This window comes from Erinaceus europaeus, chromosome 10 (genome assembly GCF_950295315.1).
Source record: "Erinaceus europaeus chromosome 10, mEriEur2.1, whole genome shotgun sequence".
Lineage (NCBI taxonomy): Eukaryota > Metazoa > Chordata > Mammalia > Eulipotyphla > Erinaceidae > Erinaceus > Erinaceus europaeus.
In genome coordinates this window covers 104,310,633-104,324,707 of record NC_080171.1, presented here as the reverse complement: position 1 = coordinate 104,324,707, position 14,075 = coordinate 104,310,633, and the positions used below count along the sequence as shown (strand labels likewise).

Genomic DNA, 14,075 nt, shown 5'->3' with positions numbered 1-14,075 from the left:
TTAGTGAAAAGAGATGAAATTTGGTTAAATTTCTGACCCAATAATGGAAAAAAAAACTGATGGGGTGCTGTTCCTAGGAACCAGTACCAAGCCAGGGTTGCGGTGCCGAGTCTGACATACCTGGAGGAAGATGTGTCTAATTGATTCTAATTGACTCTCTGTCATCAAGAGCCACAAATATCATGACTTGCTCTTGGCATCACAATTCTGGCTTTCCAAAGCCAGAGATGGTGAACATACGGTGGCCCAGCCACCTGAACACTAGGATTCCTGTTGGAAGGGAATGCACAGACATGGATTCAAATTGCCATTGTTCTGCAAGAACTTTCTACTCTGGGAATCTTCCCACCCTCTGTAAGCCTCCATGTCCTTATCTGTAGGATGGGAATAATGCTGACAGCCATCTCCTTTGCTGTGGGGAGTAAATGAAGTACCTTTCAGAAATAATGAGAAACCACTGCAACCACTGTGAAAACACTTTTCTGTTCCAAAGCATCCACTGTGAAATTTAGGCAGTACCATTCATGAAAAAGACTGGTACTCCTTTGCTTTGTGTCCCCTATTCAAAGCCTACCCCTTTCAGAGCCTTTTTCCTACAGCGCCTAGAATACTCTACTGCCCAGCTGCTCAAAATCTGCTCCCTCCCCACTAGCATGGGTATCCTGGGAGACTTTTGGAAATTCTAGTCTTTCCAGAGCTATTTAATCAGTGTCTACTTAGTAAGGAGGACTAAGGGGGAGAGGTATGTGCTTATTATCTTTTGCATTCTTTTGTGATTTAGCATCCCCCAAAGTAGCTGGAAGTCTGCTTCCTCAGCCCTGGAAGGTTCTGATCCTATATCTAGAGAGCGACCCAAGATTTTGAATTCTTAACAGATCTATTAGGTGATGCCAATGCCTCTAGTCCACAAACCACATTTATTTATACTTTCATTTAGCTACACGGGCTGAACCATATACCTCACTGAGTACCTCCTTTATGTTTTTCATTCTGTAGAGAGGGAGAGATTCCAAGAGAGGAGAGACACACCAAAGCACCATTCCACCATCCTTGGAGCTCCATACCCTCCTCCTGCCCCATACTCTCCACAGTGTTCCTGTGTGATGCAAGTATTTGAACCCAGGACCTCTTACAGGCTAAGGCGTGTGCTCTAACTGCTAAGTCATCTCCCAGCTCTTGAAGCACATTAAAACAGCTTTCTAGGAGTCGGGCGGTAGCACAGTGGGTTAAGCACACGTGGTGCAAAGCGCAAGGACTGGCATAAGGACCCCAGTTCGAGTCCCCGCTCCCCACCTGCAGGGGAGTCACTTCACAGGCGGTGAAGCAGGTCTGCAGGTGTCTTTCTTTCCCCCTCTCTGTCTTCCCCTCCTCTCTCCATTTCTATTTATCCTATCCAACAACAACAACATCAACAATAATAACTACAGCTACAATAAAAACAAGGACAACAAAAAGGAAATAAATAAATATTTAAAAAATAAATAAATAAAACAGCTTTCTAGAAGGAACAGTTCCCTGACCATAACTTGAATTGTAGGCCTGAGTCACCTCACAGATGGGAAATAAACCTCCAAGGAGGATATATCAATATATATAGAGAAAGGAAGTAATGCTTCCATAACAAATGTACCTCATGGCTTATTTCTTGCTCGCACAACACCTCTATTCTGAGTTGTCAGAGAGCTGTGTCTCAGAGCCCAGGCCAGGTTTAACAGGTGTGTGTGTGTGTGTGTGTGTGTGTGTGTGTGTGTGTGTGTGTGTGTGTGTGTGTGTGTGTGGTAGTGGGCGGACATAGAGAATCCATACTAGCTCTTCATTGGCTCCAAAAGGAATATCCACTTCATACACATGACCTCAACTAACTTCAAATAAGGAAGGCTGGAAAGTTCCCATGTGCCCAGGAGAAGAGAGCCAGGCAGTGAGCTCTCATAACCCCTAGCACAGAAAGAAATGCAGAATTCTCAACAGATTAGGGATACACCAGAGCCTAGAATTCTCAACTCCAGGCTCACTCCATTAGACTTCCTCTACCCCACAATCTGATCTGCCATGTTGAGCACTAAACAGACTTGGCTTGCCCAAGTTCATAGTCAAGTTAGGGGAACCAATCTTAAAAAATTACATGAACTATTTTTTTATTTATTTATTTTCCCTTTTGTTGCCCTTGTTTAACATTGTTGTGGTTATTGATGTCATTGTTGGGTAGGACAGAGAGAAATGGAGAGAGGAGGGGAAGACAGAGAGGGGGAGAGCAAGATAGACACCTACTTCACCGCTTGTGAAGCGACTCCCCTGTAGGTGGGGAGTTGGGGGCTCGAACCAGATCCTTGAGCTGGTCCTTGCGCTTTGCACCACATGCACTTAACCAGCTGCGCCACCACCCAACTCCCCATAAACTAATTTTGTAAGTTCAATCATGAAGAACGCTTCATGAAAACTTGAAATCATGACCCAAAAGAATAGGGGTAATGACTTCAGTTATTTATAGGAAGTCTTTTGCAGAGAAACAGTTAATGTGCTGAAATTGAACCTAGAAACTAAAGGATAGCTTTAGTGACTCACACCTCCGCCTCCTTCCTGCTGGCCTTGCCTTCTTGCAACAATGAATAGCTAAGAGGTATTATACACTTGTTCTTAAAGGAAGTTTGAGGAGCCATGGTTCTGAAGGTTGAAAGATTTACAAAGCCCAAGACCAGTAAAATAGCTCACTTGGACAGTGTGCTTGCTTTGCCATGTGTACAACCCAGGTTCTAGCCTGGCCATCACCACCACATTGGAGAGTTTTGGTGCTCTGCTGTCATTTCCCCACTTTTTGTCTTTCTGTCTGTCTCTCTCTACAGTACACTAACACACACACACACACACACACACACACACACACACACACACACGCCAAAGTTCTAAAGCCCTGGTGGTAATAAAACAAAAAAATGTGGTTGCCCTCAGTATCTCCCTGATCAACACAAAGTCCAGTCCTTGATTCTCCAGTCCTCTTCAACTTGCACCTGTATTAAAAACTGACTCTCTTTGGAGGACAGAGAGCTTGATCTGAAATCATATTCACTGGCCTCTGAGTGCAGGTTCCAGTGGTCGTAAAGATTTTCCCCTTCATATAGTGATGTAACAAGAGTTTGGCTTCCTGTAGCCCCAAGCAGTGGGTCCTCTTTTGGTTTCACTGTGAAGATAAAGAGCTAGGCAAGGAGTCATGACCCAATCGGGATTTTGGGAGGCTTCTCTGACTACTCTGGTGTCAGCCCAGCCTCTGTCTGAGAACTAGACAGATCAAGAGGGATTGACAAGGAGGCCAAGCAGAGGGATGGGCTCTGAGAGAGAAAGAGGAGGGAGCATCTGTGAAGTTGAGACATTTTCAGAAGAGGGGCAAAGAAAGAAGCAGAAACTTAAATGTCAGGTTCATGTTTTGGGATTCATACCTGGTTACATTCAGAAACTGAGAAAGTTTCAGCAGGGGAATGACAAAAAAAATAACTTAATAATAACCACTGCTAACATTATTGAGCAGATGTACTTGGGCATTGTTGTACTTAATCCTTACAACTGTCCCTTGTGATCACTATTGCCTGTATGATTCCCATTTTCCAGATGGAAAACCCGCAGCTAGCAAAAGATGATGTAACTTGAGATACTATTGCAAGAGGTGGGACTAGAATTCAGACCTCAAGCACTCACCTCCTTTACCTTCTCACTGCAGTGTCTGTCCCCTCTCATACCACACTAGAGTGGCAAATGGAGGGAGCTGGCTACACTCTCCCAGCCATTCTGACAAAAAAAAGGTCAGCAGCTTAGACTGTCAAGTGGCAATAGAGTGGCAAAGAAAGCAGAGGGGTCAGGAGAAATGAGATAAATGACTCAGAAGAGTGAAGACATTGCTTGAACATGAATTTTGTGCCAAGCCTGGATTGCTGCTTGAGGCGGCTGGGTGATACCTTGCCTGGTTCGCCACCTTACACTTAACAAAACTCAGCCAGAAGGCTAGAGAGATGGCATAGTGGTTATGCAAGAAGATTTTCATGCCTGAGGCTCTAAAATCTCAGGTTCAGTCTCCTGCACCACCATAAGTCAACACTGAGCAGTGCTCTGATTTAAAAAAAAAAAAAAAAAAAAAAAAAAAGCAAAGATGAAGTCCAGGTCGGGCACCCAGCAACACAGGAGGATTAGGAGCAGGTATACATAGCATGTACTTTTGTTTTTGTTTTGTGTTTGTTTGTTTTGGTCATTGTCCAGGCTTCACTACTCCAGGATCACTTTTTCAGATAGAAATGGGGTGAGGTAGGGGGAGGTGTAGAGAGCGAAAACTCAGCAATGAAACTTCTCCCAGTGCAGTGGGGTCCAGACTTAAACCTGGGTCGTGCACAAAGCAAAGCAGGCACCCACCCCAGATGCTTTGTCTTACCAGTGCAGTGGGGAGGGGGTTGTTTTTTGTTTGTCTCCAGGGTTGTTGCTGGGGTCTGGTGCTGGCACTGTGAATCTGCTGCTACTCCTGGTGGCCTTCCCCCCACCCCCATTTTATTGGGTAGGACAGAGAGAAGTTGAGAGAGGTGGGGGAGATAGAGAGGGAGAGGGAAGGGGAAAAGTAGACACATACAGATCTGCTTCACTGCTCATGAAACATCCTCTCTGCAGGTGGAGAGCCAAGGGCCAGAACCCGGATCATTGTGTGGGACCTCGAACTTAGTACTATGTGTGCTTAGTACTTAGTACCAGGTGTGTGCCACCACTTGGCCCCCGGGAGAGGTACTTGACAGTGTTTGGGTAGAGGCCCTAAATTCCAAAATTTCAAGTAGCCCATAGCAAGCTGTATAAGTAAGATACTGGGGGTGCTGGGCACACTACAGCTGTGTGTCCTGCCCAGAGGCATTGATGCCTGCCTTCTGCTGATGGGGTGGGCCAGATGGCACGCCATGAGGATTAGAAGCCAGCACTTCAAGTGATTGGACTCATGTAATCTCCACAGTGCCCCCATGAAAAGGTACACTATTACCACCTCTCAAATCCTCAGACACTTTTAAGAAAAACTGGGGATCTGAATTAGTAAGTTGCCTGAATTTTAAAATGTTGGCCGTTTGTGTTAAAGATTGTGAAAAAGAATGTGCAGCCAAAGTAGCCAGTCTTGGCCTAGACCTCTGGGCAGCCAGTCTGACTGGGGAATCTGGCCCCAGACAAGGTGATCAAGTTGCTGAGACATGCTGCTCTGGGATAAGCCTAGGGGACCTCTGGGCTGGATGGACCTTCCACATCGTGGGTAGGTACATATCCAGAACCAAGGAGCAACCAGGCAAAGCCAGCCTGCTCACTCTGCTAAGACTGCACTTAGCAGGTGAGGAGGAGTGCTGGTGTTGGAGGCAGGCCGCATTGCCAAATAAGTTGTAGGGGTGGGCACAGGAGATATAATTCTCCAAAAACTTTTTCTTCCTTCCTTTCTTTCTCTCTCTCTCTCTCTCTCCCTTTATTTCTCTCTTTCTTTCAGATAGAGACAGAGAGGCAGAAAGAGTGAAAGAGACCACAGCACCAAAGCTTCCTCCAATGCAGTGGGGATCTGCCTTGAACCTGGCTCAGGTACATAGCAAGGCAGTGCATTATCCAAGTGCGCTATTTCTCCAGTCCCCAAAACTTTGTTTTTTAATGACTAATTTGAGTGTACACAATGTCTCATGAACTCATAGAATGTCACTCACATGGGTCATTTTAGGTAACTTGTTAAGCTAAGGGACCACTAGGCCCCATTTGCTTTGCAGTGTTTGTAGCGTTAATTTCACCTCGCCAATTACTGTCCTCCATTTTGCCCAGTTATCATTACTACTGTTAAAAAAAAAAAAAAATGGTGCTGCTCATTTTAGAAAGCTGTCTGTCAAAATGCTTAAAATAAAAAATGTTTGCACTTGAAGAAATAAGTACCACTTATCTTGAAAGTCACTTGGGTAAGAACTTCTCAATGATGCTGAATATGAGAACTGTTGCTGCATTTGCAAGAAAGCCGGTGTAGGTGTCTCTGCTATGTGGCCTTTGGTGAGTGGACAGTGTTAAGTTTCTTTGGTCAGTATATATGTAGGGGACACCTGCTAGACTTGGGTGATTTTCTAGGCCTGGGGGACACAGTAAACCAGATGGGTATGACTGCAGCCGAGTCTCAGATCCTTTGGTGCAGCTCATGGTTCTCCAGCCCACAGGCAGGCCAGGGTGAAGGAAAGCACAGAAGGGAGCAGGTAACACTATGGCATAGCTACAGGCCAAGAGCATTTTCATATGCACCATTTTATCTGGGAAACTTGAGGGCTAGAGCGATCTGTGAACTGGAGAACCTTCACCCACACCCTTTCCTGCCCTTGGGGTGTGACCTCTCCGATCTTAGGTGTGGACACACAACTGGGCCAATTTCTGGGTCATTTGCAGCCATGTGGAACCTGGACCAGTCTGACTAATTTGCCTTATTGCAGCTTGGGTCTGTTAGTGTGGTCTGGTGTGGTCTGGAAAATGGCAGGTTTTCACAAGGTAGACATGTATTTTTCTGTCTGTCTGTTTACCAGTGTACTACTCAGCTCTGGCTTATGTTGTTGTCAGGAATTGAACCTGGGATCTCTGGTTCTTCAGCCAGGAAAGTGTAAACCACTGTGCTATTGATATTCCCCCAGGCCTCCATATTTGTTCTTGTTCATAAAGTTCATGATTTTTTTCCTAGAGTTTTTGATTCATTTTTTTAACCACAACATTTTTAATGCCAAGAATTTCTAATGAGGACAATCAAATAAGCCATGAATCTGAACACAACTATCAAATTAGGTATAATCTGTTAAATTGCTGATTGATGGCAGGCATTAGCAAATCGTGGCATCATCAAATTTCAGAGCTACAAGAGATCTTAGACCAGCCCTTTATTTTTCAGAAGAGAAATTGGAGACCCAAAGAAATTGAACACTTGGATCAAGGTCAGGGGACAGAGCTCAGCGCTAGTTTCATGTGGTCAGCCTGTTTGCTTGTAGCTTAAAGCTATGACCTTGGCTGTGCTTGGACTTCTGTGAGACAATGGGTGTGGCCCACTCAGATGCTAACAACAGACCACAAGTTTGAGAACTGCTTAAGGAGCATGCATAAGTGAGGCTCCTCAGAAAGGTGATAGAAACTGTGGAGCCTCTTGGGAAGATTATCAGCAGTAATTAGCTTCCTGGCCCTCAAACCTATATGCCTACAAGTTGTGAGACAAAATGAAATTAAGGAAAACAGAAAGACACCTGTAGGAAAACTGTTCAGTATAAAGAAGTGGGAGGCAGGGAGTGGTGGGGGAGCAGTGGTGCACCTGGTTAAGTGCCTGTGTTAGCACACACAAGGATCCAGGTTCAAGCCCCTGGTTCCCAGCTACAGAATGAAAGCTTCTATCATATCAAATAAAATAAGTAGTTTTTTTAAAAAAGAAGAAGAAAGAAAGATGTCAAAGAAGTATAGTTGGAAACAATTCCTTCACATTCTTCCAGTGTTACTTATCAACCCCGTTGTGACACCGCCCCCAGGCCTCCTTCATCTCCTAATTCCTCTGGCCTCAACCCCTCCTGGTGTTCCTGTCTGTCCTAGTATGCTGCTAGATTATCTACACAACACTCTGCATCCCTTCTGCCTCCAACACACCTCTCCCCTCTCAGCTTTGCTAACTAATTTTTGTACTTGAGATTTTATTTTAGATGTCCTTTCCTCCAAGAGCATTTCAGATGCAGACCAGTTCTTCATATAAAGGGAATGCATTCGTCTTGCTTTCTCTGTGCTGGTCAGGAGTGGCCTCTAAGTCTAGTCTTTGTCCTTGGTTCCTAGGTGACAGACCATGCCACCACTGCCCTGCTCCACTATCAGCTGCCCCAGATGCCAGATGTCGTGGTCAGATCCTTCATGGTAAGTGGCTTTCAGACCCAAGTTTCCTATTTACACCCTGGCTCAGATCCCTGAGAAAAGTCAACTCAAAGAAGAGCTGTTTCATCTTAAGATTGCTAGAGCCTCTTAGTGGGAGATGAACCTGTTCAGAATTGATACTTTCTCTAAACCTGGAATGGATCAAAGAGTAACCACTTGGAATTTAGTGAACTGGTGTTTCTATTATTGCTGAACAAATGGAGGTTTCAGAAGTGGTCTTTCAACACAGTTTCCAACATCGATCTGGTCAATATATATTTATCGAGCGCCTAATTTGTGCCAGGCTCTGTGCTTGGTGCTGAGCAGACAGCTGTGACTAAAATAAATCATGAATTTCCCAAAGACGTTTAATTTTTAGATTTTTCAGAGTTGGTGCTCAGCATGGGAGGTAGCCTTGAAAAATAAATTAATTAAATAAACAGCCATTCTACTAGCATTCTGGAATCAGTTCCTATTGGATGTTCAGAATTTTGTGAGCTGATTATCCAACAGCTGGTAGCTTTCAATGAAACCAGAGTATTTTTACCACGGAAATCATCAGACACTGCAAGTCAGGACTCCACTGCACCCCCAGAGTCATTCCATCAGCACCTGCCTAAACAGAGCCAACAACTGGATCCACCCCATCCTTGACAGACCAGCCAGCCTTTTGCATATCGTGCTGATGTGACCTGCTTCGTGCATTTACAACTGGCTCCATCTCTCACCTCTGCACAAACTCCCTTTTTGATTCAAACCAGAAAGCGTGTTAGAAGATTCACTCAAAATGCTTACCCGCTGTTAGTGAGTCCCAATCAGTGTTGTCAGCTAGGTGGGGCATCACTCATCCGATGCATCTGATCACATTTGCCTCAACAATTAAGCTTCTTAGAGAGCCTGTAGCTCATCTCTGGAAAACACAAACCCAGCTTGTTAATGGGCCTCATGGAGCTGGGGAAACTGAACAAGCAAACCCAGAAGTTTTTCATCATATTTCTTACATGTGTTGGAGAAATAATTCAGTCAACAGTCTTCAACAACTCTTCGTTTGGGAATAAATAACCTAGCATGTTGTAATGCCAGTTCCCCTCTGATAACTGACTTCGGGATTTTCTAGAGAGTTTGAATTTGATCAGCAGTGAAGGATAAATAGTTGAACTGAATGATCCATTGACCTCATATTTGTTGCCAAAACCGTTAATGCCTTGCTTTTGGAAGGGTGACAGTGTCTATGGGCCGTGGTCTGCCACTGTAAAAGCAGCCATGTGAAGACAGGATTGGTATCAGTATACTCCACCAAACTCTTCAAAAAACAATTTTCTCTTATTGACTAATTCAGAAGAACATTAAATGATGAGTTTCCAGTGCCCCGGTCACAGGAGAATTTGCTTGACTTGCCTGCCTGTTGTTGCTGTGGGATTTGGAAATTGTTTATTTTTGTGTAGGTGGTGGGATTTTCTTTCTTTTTTGGGCGGTGGGGGTAGTGAATCTCCTTGAATGTAAGAATTGAGTTATGTGAGTCTCATCCTTATGTATGATGCCCAAAAGAACTCTGCACTCTGAACCACTCAAGTATGTATTTGCTGCTTATTACGTTACTTGGTAGCACCAGGTTGTCCCCACCCTCCCCCCAGGTCTGTTAGGCCACATTGTGACAGTGAGTGATGACCTCTGAAATCAGATTAGAAAGAAGGCACATTTGACCTCATCGGAGAATTCTGAATTCATCGGCTGTGCAATGTGTTCCTTCACACAGGCCCATGACCACTTCTTGGTAGTGAACAAGGAGAGGATCAATACTAATATTCAGAAGACATGGGGCTCAGAAATGAAATGTGGTTATGTGCGCCCCTGGAGCCACAAGGCTATGCAGTAGTTCACGGCCACTCCTTCGGAAACACTTCCTGCCTTTGAGAGTAGGAATTTCTATTTTAAAATCTCAACTCTGCTGGGTGGGGCTGGGTAAGCTCTGAAACTGAAAATCAGCAGTGTTTTGACCTTGTGGATTCTGCATGCAGCTCTCTATAAAATCACAGGGTATCTCTTGGGGTCACAGCCAACTTAAGTTCTCTGTCCTCAGGATCATTAGGCTTGACAGGAAGGATGACATTGGAAGCACCCGGATTCCATTTCTTTCATTTCTCTCACTTCTCTTTTTAGACCTGGTTAAGAAGTTACATAAAGCTGTTCCAGGCCCCGTGCCAGCGCTGCGGGAAGTTTCTACAAGATGGCCTTCCCCCCACATGGAGGGATTTCCGAACCCTCGAAGCCTTTCATGACACCTGCCGGCAGTAGCCCCACTGCAGTCCACACTGGCCTGCACATTCCACCCCCATCCAACACCTTCCAAAACAAGCCGTAAACCATGTTGATGGCTCAGATCTCTCTCTTCACTGTTCAGATGTCAGTATCCGCTCGCTCTCACTCTCTCTCTCATAAATCAGCATGTTAAGACTGAGCCTATTGAACAAAGTCCATTTCTTTGTTGCTGGAACTAATCATACACTTTAACCAATATATGGAAGACTAAGATGACCTTTTTAGAACTCAATATGAAGAAGTTATGCAGCATGTTCTTCTGTGTATGTTTGAGATACTGGCAAATTAATCCTTCAGGTCCCATGTTCTAAGTCGTCTTCAGGAGCCTTTATAGTTCAAGCCCTTGTGTTCACATGTATTGTTATGTTGAGGGTCTTGTTTCGTAATTTATTTTTATAAGCAATAAACCTTTTGTACCCAAGACAAGACTTTGTCGCTTACTTCTCAAGGTACTTTTTGTGTTCAGTGAACCTGCAAACAGATTTGTACTTTTCAATAAGAGAAAATTTGGTAATGTCTGTGTTTAAAACAATTCTTCTGAGAATACATTTCCCTGTTTCTTGCTGTCAGAAGAAAGGACAGTGTTGGCAAATATTACATTTCAAAGATGTTTTGGTGACTTTAAAAATGAATTGTTCTTTTTGAGAGGAAAATTAAAAAGCACACAGATGTTTCTTTTATTAAGCCAGTGACACTACTCAGAGGAAAAGGAATCTGCTCGTGTTACCAGCTAGAACCTGTGTGAGAGGTGAGCCTGGCTTGTATGTCCATGTTTTGTCAGATGAGTGTATTCTAATCCAAGCTGCTGATTTTATGCAAGGTCTGTACACCAACATTGAAAGCCATAACTTATGTGAGGAATTGTTCCAAATAAATAAATGAATGAGGCCGAGTGGTGGCACATCTGGTTGATCATACATGTTACTGTGCACAAGGATCTAGGTTTGAGGCCCCAGTCCCCACCTACAGGGGGAAACTTTGCAAGTGGTGAAGCAGTGCTGCAGCTCTTTCTATCCAATAAATAAATAAATACTGAAAGAGAGAACTGTTGACCTGGCAATGGTCTTGAGAAAGACAGGGAGCTTCACACACTTCTCCCATGATCGTCTCATGCTATAAACAGCATTCTCTTTATTAATGACACTTCCTTCTGAGATGTCCAAAAGAAAGGATAGTTCCTACCTGAGTTCTAATGCTGCTCCAAATGTAGCCCGAGACCAGCGTATCATGGAAACTTGGTAGGGAAATAAATGCTGTACCAGGGAAGCAGCTCAACAGCAGGGTACATACCTTGAGTGCAGGAGGCCCCAAATTCAATCCCAGCATCACATAAAACACAGTGACATCCTGATCTTTTTTGTTCAAAAATAAACAACAAATTAATAGTATTTTTAATTGAAAATGGAAACATGTAAATCATCCAGCCCCACCCTCAGCTAAAATAAGGTGTTCTGAGAGTAGGACCCAGCAGTCCCCCTTCCCCAGGTGACTGTGATGTGGGCCCAAGTCTGAGAAGAACTGCTATAGGAGAGGGACGCCCAGTGTGATGAGAAACAGTGTGCTTTACTGCAGGAATGGAAACCCTTTAGTTTAAATACCACGGGTCATCAAACTTAAGATGCCATCACTCATAAGATGCACCATTATTTTATGAACCACTAAGAAAGAAAAACATGCTGCCAATTAAACTGTGGCACAGGCCTTAATGATAATCCTGTGTGACACATGAATCGGTCACACTAGTCTTTCATTGCTCTGAAATCTCTTTCATCTATTCCAAGGGGGTTGGCAGTTCTCCTGCCTTAAGACTTCTTGTCTAGCCTGTGACAGGTGATCCCTTTACACAGCCCCCGGTGACAAGCAGAATACAGCTGCCTTGACTTGTGGTATCGTCCTTTCTTTAGTTTCATAATACTTACTTGTTTACTGCTTTGCAAGAAAAGCCAAAATTAAGGGACATGGAATATGTAATAGCATCTTCTCTCTTTTTTTTTTTTTAAAGATTTTTTAAAATATTTATTTATTTTCCCTTTTGTTGCCCTTGTTTAACATTGTTGTGGTTATTGATGTCGTTGTTGTTGGATAGGACGGAGAGAAATGGAGAGTATGGGGAGAGAAAGACAGACACCTGCAGACCTGCTTCACTGCCTGTGAAGTGACTCCCCTACAGGTGGGGAGCCAGGGCTCGAACCGGGATCCTTTTGCCAGTCCTTGCGCTTTGCGCCATGTGCACTTAACCCGCTATACCACCGCCCGACTCCTGCATCTTGTCTCTTTACTGCCCGTCTTTCTGAAGATATTTCAATAGCAACTAGACTGACCCCCATGCGGATGACGGATATGTACAGCTCATGTGTGGTGACAACCATATGACCAGCTACGAATCAGGTTGGAGCATATGCACATAACAAGTATGTCATGAGTCATACTGCCTGGCTGACAGGCACTTCAGAAATGGGGGAAAAATAGCCCTCTGACAGCTGATGGAATGATGGTAACAGTAAATCACACTGGGAGTAAGCCCTTTGAATTTTTAACTGTTTGATTCCTGGTGCCAGAAAAATCTGAGCATGTCCCCTTGAGACTGCTTGATGGTCTCTGTCTATTCCCCTCCACTTTCAGTGGAATAAGCTCAAGTCTTGTGTCCAGAGCCTTGGGCAACCAGAAGTTTTTAGTTAGTCTAGTGACATTGTTTTTGTTTTCTCTGTGTCAACTTTAGCAATACCTTCTATTTGTGGCAAATGATGACTAGTTCCTACTTACAGAGTGATAGGAATTGTTCATTTTAAAGTGGTATATTTGGGTAAAAAGTGAGACCATTAAAGAAAAATGTTAAATTAATAATAGCATGGTTGAGTATGGCTAAAGTAAGAAGGGCAAAGAAGTAGGATAATGGTGGCAGTTGCCCAATGGTGGGGGGGACCCAGGCTTTTGCCCTTGGTCCCCGATATAGGAGTCAGACAAAATACCCTGCCCTGGCATAACCTTATCATTGTTCTGTAAAGTGCCAGACTGATAGTCCAGTGATGGATGCTGAGGGAGGAGAGACTTATAGTTGGAGATGTGTTTATAGATGAAATAATGATTTCTAATATTACTGCAGGTAGACACTGGAGACATATGTGTATATATATGTATATGCACATACATATATATTATTGTTTTCCTTTTTATCTTTATTGGATAGACACAGCCATAAATCAAGAGGGAAAGGAGAGAAAAAGAGGGAGAGAGACAGGGAGCGATACCTGCAGCCCTGCTTTACCACTCACAAAGTTTTCCTCCTGCAAGTGGGGACCAGGGCTCAAACCCAGGTTCTTGTGCATTATAACGTGTGTGCTCAACCAGAGGACCACCACCCAGCCTCCTATTCTTTCTTTTTTCTTTTTTTTTTTTTTAATTTATTTATAAAAAGAAAACACTGACAGAAACCACAGGATAAGAGGGGTACATCTCCACACAATTCCCACCACCAGAACTTCATATTTCTTTCTATTTTTAACTTACAAGGGTTGGGACAATAAACTTTTAAGGCCCTTCATCTCAAATATTCATCCCGTTTCAAAGAGGACAATACTGAAAGGGAAGATACTGAGGTCTGGACATTAAAGGGGGACTAACAGGGTGAAGGACCCCCCACACACCAGATATCCATAAACACTTGTGCTTAATGAGACTGGCTTGTGTGTCAGGCATTAAAATACACAGACAGAATTTACCTCAAGTAGCAAAAAATAGAGACTGGAGGTGGGCTGGGATCAAATCCAAGACAGTGGGATCTGTGGGACTCTGGAAGACCTGCTGTGAGCAGTCCCTGGCTCTGGAACCATCCTTTGGTGTCTCATAGATAGGAGCATGACCATCAG

The 14,075-nt window shown here is 43.9% G+C and overlaps 1 protein-coding gene across 1 annotated transcript in view; it reads left to right on the top strand.

Moving 5' to 3' along the window:
* The window catches only part of MED27 (mediator complex subunit 27), a 266,902-nt gene extending 255,805 nt beyond the window's left edge, over window positions 1-11,097 (top strand). The window contains exons 7-8 of the mRNA XM_007530321.3: window positions 7,816-7,893; window positions 10,051-11,097. Of these exons, the coding sequence (XP_007530383.1) occupies window positions 7,816-7,893; window positions 10,051-10,185 (213 nt within the window). The 3' untranslated portion in view covers window positions 10,186-11,097. The remainder of the gene's footprint in view (window positions 1-7,815; window positions 7,894-10,050) is intronic.
* Window positions 11,098-14,075: the final 2,978 nt, after the last annotated feature.